A 6628-nucleotide genomic window follows, 5' to 3' on the forward strand; every position below is an offset into this window, starting at 1 on the left:
AATAAAAATAAAAAATAAAAAGATGGTGTCAGTAGATCTGCTCTCCTCTCCCTTCCTCTGTTTTTTAAGAGATGGGAATGGGACTCTTACAGTCCCTGTTGCTATTGTGTCTGGGCCCTTCAGAGCCTGCTGCAGCTCCCAGGAGCTATGGATTGCAGTGCTGTATCCGCAGGTTTGGGGCTTTTCCAGTCCAGCGACCCTTTCTGACTGTGCAAACAGAATGGAAGGCTTCAGGATCTGGGGAGAGACTGACAGCCCATGCAAACTGTGAGCCTTCCGCAGCACAGCACCGCATGCATGGCTCACACACACCAAGCACAGTCCGTCTGCAGTTACATTGGTCCTCAGGGGCTTCTCTGAAGTGCTGTCCCCGTCGTGTGAGAAGCAAACCTTTCTGAAGATGGGCTGGTTTTTTTGCAGGTGTGGTGGGCCATGACCACTGCGCTACGTGCTGCCAGCACTGTCTTTGCGTGCCTCTTTCTGACTGTCATCATTCTTCTGTCTTCTACTTGTGCTTGACGTTATTTTCCTCCAGTGTATTTCATTTTCCGTTTGCATCAACACGGCAATTGCCATGAAAAATGGACTGCCTCATCTCAGCTACAACTTTGAACAAGGTGAGAATGGATTCACTTTTTCAGGGAGGAAAAATGCGACCTAAAAAAAAACCCCCAAAAAACAGTAACAACAACAACAACAACTCCTTTTTTTATATAGCAAAACCTCCCTGAACATTTGAAGTTTCAACAGCTTGACTAAAAGCAGTACAGCGAGAGACTCGGAATGATTTATAAAACCAGCCCTATGCTTTGGCCGGGCCAGATTTTACCGTGGTTTCTGGTGTTCATTAGCATCTCATTGCACATGTCGTCCCATTGATCCCAGTGGAACAAGCCCACACAATAGAGTTCTATTCAGGAGTGGTGAAGGCAGCCCCTACGCCCATCCCCAAACACTGAGACGTGGCAAAGGTTTGTGAATAGACTGCAGATAATTTTTGTTGTGTCTTCTAGAATTTGTACTGGCCTATTAACTACCCATAAATATTCGTCCGAGACGCGCATTGTTTAAAATTGAGATACAAAAAATGAGACAAGGATTTTTTTCTTTCTCTTTAATGAGTCATCCATGCTCCCTAATGTCTATTGGGAGAGATATTCAATAATTTCTATGGCTTTATTTGTTTTCACTATGGATGTTAAAAATGAATCTTCTTACGCTTGTTTCCGAGACAGCAAAACATTTCAATCTTTAGTCTTTGTAACACCAAGGTTTTCACTCGGGCCTAAGAGAACTTTCATCAGCTGAGAAGCTTTCACCAAACAGCGGTGCATCTGGGGTGTGTGGTGGGGAGAACAGAGGCGGGGGGAGCCTCTCAAGCTCTGTCTTCTCCGTCTTCTGCTTTGAGCGTAGCTGATATTTAAATGGCCTGTGTGGCTTCAAGGTGAACTCAGCAACCAGCGGCCACCTGCAAAAGCAGCGAGGGAAAGGGGTCTTAAGAGCCAACGGCTGCATTTCTGTAACAAGTGTGAGCGGATGGAGGGAGTTCATGGGGATGTGAGTGCAAAGAACTGTAAGAGATGTGGGAGGAAGGCAAGAAAGACAAAGAAACTTGTCTATTGGCAATGCTAGTATTTTAAATGGGAACATGGGCAGAAGAGAAAATAAATACAGGCTGCTGAGCAGTGTTACTATCATTCAGTGCTGTAACAACCCGGCCTCGGTTCCAAAGTTTGTTTATCCAGAACCCCACATTGAGCCCATTCTGCACATGGGAAGCGTGCAGCTCTGCGTATATGAAATGTGCATCGCAGCCTTCGCTCTGCGACTGAGCGCAGCATCGTGAAGGCAGTGCCAATATTACCAGACATTTAAAACCAACTGATCGATGGGTACTTAATCATCTTTTCTTTTCTCCTTCTTAAATTCTGAGGACAGCAAAATATTTCACAGTTGGCTGAACTACGACGTGGCTGAGCGCTTTAGAAGCATTCACTTGGCTTTCTATAAGCTCTTCTCGAAATGAAATGCGTGTTTCAAGTGCATTTGTTACAGGGGGAAAAAAAGAACAAATAAAGAACAAATAAAGAAAAATAATAAAACGATTGATTAAACGCCTTTTATTATTTACAGAAGCTAACTTCAGGCTTTTGTCGTATATCAGAGGATCAGCAATTAACGCGTCTCTCAGTAATCAGCGTCTGACGTTTTGCATCTTATTGCTAAGTCACAACAGCATATTTTTTTCAAGAAGTTTCGCAAATCATTATTGAAATACAGAGAGTAAAATGCCGTCCTTCATGAGCGGCAGCGCGGTGCCCCTCGGCTGTGCCCAGCGGGGCTGTGCGCCCTCAGCAGCAGCGCCAGCGTGGCCCCATCCCGCCGGCAGCTGCGGGACACTTCGAGCTGAGCACGATTTCCTTTCTCGTGCTTAATAACGTTGTGCCGTGGCTCCGCGTCGCCAACGAGTTTGAAAATAGGCGAAGGGAGAAGAGAGCGCCCCGCGTTCTGCCGGCGGAGAGTCCAATCTGGCTTTATCTGGCTGCAGAATTTGAGTTACCGTTATCGAATTCTGGGGCAACTTTCGATCCCACCCTCGTAACACCCTGCCTCTGCAAAGCAAATACGCGGTCAACACGGAAAATAAAATCTCAGCACTTTGGTGAAGGCAGCGTCAGGTGACGAGGGAGCATCGATCGGAATTACACCGTCGATCGAAACGCGACCCGGTAATAAACCGTAAGCGCAGCCGGCGGGCGGTTCGGGAGCCCGGGCCTCCCTGCCTTGAAGGAGGTGGGTGCCGTCCGCCAGCCCGGCCCGATGGATGCGGCAGCACCCGCGCGGGGCAGCGCTCAGCCGGAGGCGCCGGCGGAGAGCCGCGGCTGAAGCGGAGAGCTGCGCCGCTCTCGCGCGTACCGCCAGCAACGCCCTCATTACAGCGCTAACGTGCGTAGCTGTTTAACGCTAAAAGCACGGTTGTCCTAATGCTCGAATTCAATTAAAAGCAAGCAGGGAGGGCGAAAGTCATAAAACCTAACAGCCTCCTAACGGAACCGCAAGAAACGTTTAAGCGCTCGGCAAATTACGAATCGGATTGCGAGCCGCCGGCCGAGAAAGGTCAGTGAAGTTACGGGGAGGGAGACGTAATATTCCTTCGGAGAGATGCTGTGTGTGAGAAAAGTTCGCCCGACGTCCCGAAACTCTGAGGATTCAAAACCGGGCGCTGCCTCGAGGTGCGATCCGCACCCGCAGCCCGGCAGAGCGCCCTGAAGGACGCGCAGCCCCGCGCGGAGGTACCTCTCAGCCCCGTCCCGCGTACCGTACGCTCGGGCCCCGCTGCAGCCGCGGCTCCGGGGTCTCTTCCGAGCCCGGCACCGCCGCCGGGAGCGCTCCCGACGCCCCGCGCTTTCCGAGGTCGTTCGCCTTCCGCAGAAAGCGCTTTTCCCCCCCTCGCCAAATGTCTCTGCCTTTATGCAAACGGCAATTAAAAGGAGGAGGGAGGAAATTTACTTTGGGTTAGTTGCCGTCCAGCCGCCGTTTTCGCCTTTCTCTCAGCCCCGATGCCGGCAGCACCGAATTTCCGACTCCCGGTGTTAGTTCCGTCGGGGAAAGTTTTGACGCGGGTTGACCGGGCAGAGCGGCCCCCCGCGTCCCACCTCCCGCTTTCACCTCGACTCCGGGCGGAGCCGCTCCCCACGCCGAGCCCCGGCCCGCTGCGGGACGGCCCCGATGAGCCGGGCTGTTCCTGTCTGTTCCCCGACGGTGCCTCTCGCTCCTCGCTCTGTTCCCTCCTCGGCGGCGGACCTCCGTTTTCCTTCCACCGCTGCCGCCGTGTGCCGAGCGCCTCTCGCTCGTCCCGACCCGCCGGGTGGGGCGGTGGAAGGAGGAGCGGGACCGACGGAGCGGCTCCGCGGGCGCGGACGACGGGACGACGGCGATCGGGTCCGGCGGGTGCCGTGCCCACGAGTGCGGGGTGCTGCCTGGGCTCACGGCGTCGCGGCGGAAGCGGGATGAGCCGACGTCCCGTTCAGTTATTTCTGATACGTCCTCCTAAGCACGGGGTGATTGACCTCATCTCTTTTTCCTTTTCCTTTTCCTTTTCTTTTTCCTTTTCTTTTTCTTCTTCTTCTTTTTCCTTTTCTTTCCCTCTTTCTTTTCCTTTTTTTTCCTTTTCTTTTTCTTTTTCTTTTTCTTTTTCTTTTTCTTTTTCTTTTTCTTTTTCTTTTTCTTTTTCTTTTTCTTTTTCTTTTTCTTTTTCTTTTTCTTTTTCTTTTTCTTTTTCTTTTTCTTTTTCTTTTTCTTTTCCTTTTTCTTTTTTTCCCTTTTCCTTTTTTTTCCTCCTTTTCTTTTTCTTTCTCTTCTCCTTTTTCCTTTTTCCCCTTTTCCTTTTCTTCTTTTCTCTTTCCTTCCTCTGTGGGATTCTCTCTCAGTACCGACAACCAGAAGGCTTTAATTTCCCTCAGCAGACGAGGCACGGTCCGACTCGGCGGATGACAGTTTCCCGCTCCCCCCCTCTCTCATCTCCCCACACCCCTTTACCATCCCGCTGTCCCGCCGGGAACTCTTTCCCATGCCCACGCTCCCGTGTGGAAGCGCACCCGACGGCTCGCCGCGAGTGGTGTCGACCCCGCGCTCTCGGCTCGTCGGGGCCGGGAGCAGAGGCTCGGGAACACCGCGGTCGCTTTCCCGGACGGACACTGTGCAGCCGGTGCCGCACGACCGACCCTGAGCGGGGGGCCGAGCGGGGAGGGGAGGGCCGGGCGGCCCCGACGGGCGGGCAGTCCCCGCGGCCCCGGCTCCTCGCAGCGAACGGGATGCCTCGTTATATTGGAAATGAGGGGCAGGGGGAGGAGGTGGCGGGCACGCGGAGCGCCGGGTGTGCGGTGTCAATCAGAGGGGTTTTGTGTCTCCTCGGCTCCTGACGGTCCGTGGCTGAGGTGTCCCGGGTGGCACCGCCATGAATATGAATGGGGGTCCTCGCTAAATGGGACAGTCAAAGCGCACCGCCCTGAATAACGGCACGTCATCCCAACTACACCGCTATACATAGGAGGGCTCCTTTTGTCTCCGCTCTCCGCCGCAGCCCTATAAAAGCCCCTCGTAGGCAGGCGGAGGTCAGTCCCAGCACACACCCACCGCCGTCCCTGCGAGCGGGGCGCGGGGCAGCGCTGCCGCGGGGCCGAGGGCACTTTCCCCCGCCGCCGCCCCGAGCCGCCGTCCGCCCGGCGCCGTCCGACCCGTCCATCCCTCGGTGCCCCCCGGAGGAGCCGCCCCGTTCCGCCGCCTCCCGATCGGGGCAAGGTGTCTCGCTCCGGCGCTCGAGTACAATGAATTCTGACTCCAGCTCCGTCTCCAGCAGAGCCTCCTCGCCGGACATGGACGAGATGTACCTGCGGGAGCACCGCCACCACCACCACCACCACCACCCGGAGAGCCGCCTCAACCCCGTCTCTTCCACGCAGGGCGACCTGGTGCAGAAGATGGCCGGGGAGGGCCTGGCCCGGGGCGGCCCCAAGGCGCAGGGGGAGGGCGGCAAGTACAAGATCAAGAAGCAGCTCTCGGAGCAGGACCTGCAGCAGCTGCGGCTCAAGATCAACGGGCGGGAGCGCAAGCGGATGCACGACCTCAACCTGGCCATGGACGGGCTGCGGGAGGTGATGCCCTACGCGCACGGCCCCTCCGTCCGGAAACTCTCCAAAATCGCCACCCTGCTGCTGGCCAGAAACTACATCCTGATGCTCACCAGCTCCCTGGAGGAGATGAAGCGCCTGGTGGGGGAGATCTACGGCGGCCACCACTCGGCCTTCCACTGCGGCACCGTGGGCCACTCCGCCGCCGCGCACCCGCCCCACGCCGCCGGCGCCGTGCACCAGGTGCACCCCATCCTCGGCGGGGCCCTCTCCTCCGCCAACGCGTCCCCGTCGCTGCCAGCCTCGCTGCCGGCCCTGGGCACCATCCGGCCGCCCCACTCCCTGCTGAAGACCCCCTCCACTCCCCCCGCGCTGCAGCTCGGCGGAGGCTTCCAGCACTGGGCCGGCTTGCCGTGCCCCTGCACCATCTGCCAGGTGCCCCCCCCGCCGCACCTCTCTGCCCTCTCCGCCTCCGGCATGGGCCGGATCTCGGCGGACACCAAGGACCTGCTCAAGTGAGCCGCCCCGGCTCTCTGCCCCCCGCCCCCGGGAGCGCGGGGCCGGGGAGGGAAGGACCCGGCCGAGGGGACGCTGCCGCCCGCGCTGAGCCGGGAGAGGAGCGATCCCCGCGGTAAAAAGAGTAATAGCGATGGGGAGAAAATGTAAATAATTCCTTAAAATGAATGAAAAAAGAAAAAAGAAAAAAAAAAAAGGACGTGGTTGTCACTGCAGTGCTCGCAGCTGCTCACAGACGATGGGATCGGTTTCGGGGTTCTCCTCCTTTTGCGGGGTTTTCTCTCTGTTCCGTCCAACGGCGGCGTCCCGCAGCCGCCCGCCCGCCCCGCACCGTCTCCGGGCGGAGCTCCGCGGGCACTGCGCGGCTCTCCCCTCGCGGGACCGCCTCGGGCGCTGCGGGAGTTCCTTTCGGCGTCGGTCGCGGCGCGGTTCTGCTCGCGGTTCCTTTCTTCCTCCCTCCGCGTCCTCTTAAAAAACAACAA

The 6628-nt window shown here is 56.6% G+C and overlaps 1 protein-coding gene across 1 annotated transcript; it reads left to right on the plus strand.

The window, feature by feature from the left end:
* The first annotated feature begins 5117 nt into the window (after positions 1–5117).
* On the plus strand, positions 5118–6312 carry OLIG3 (oligodendrocyte transcription factor 3). Its single transcript, XM_015284428.4, has one exon. The coding sequence runs from the start codon at positions 5328–5330 to the stop codon at positions 6147–6149; it is 822 nt and encodes a 273-aa protein (XP_015139914.1). The 5' UTR covers positions 5118–5327; the 3' UTR covers positions 6150–6312.
* Positions 6313–6628: the final 316 nt, after the last annotated feature.

This window comes from Gallus gallus, chromosome 3, assembly GCF_016699485.2.
Source record: "Gallus gallus isolate bGalGal1 chromosome 3, bGalGal1.mat.broiler.GRCg7b, whole genome shotgun sequence".
In the NCBI taxonomy this organism is placed as follows: domain Eukaryota; kingdom Metazoa; phylum Chordata; class Aves; order Galliformes; family Phasianidae; genus Gallus; species Gallus gallus.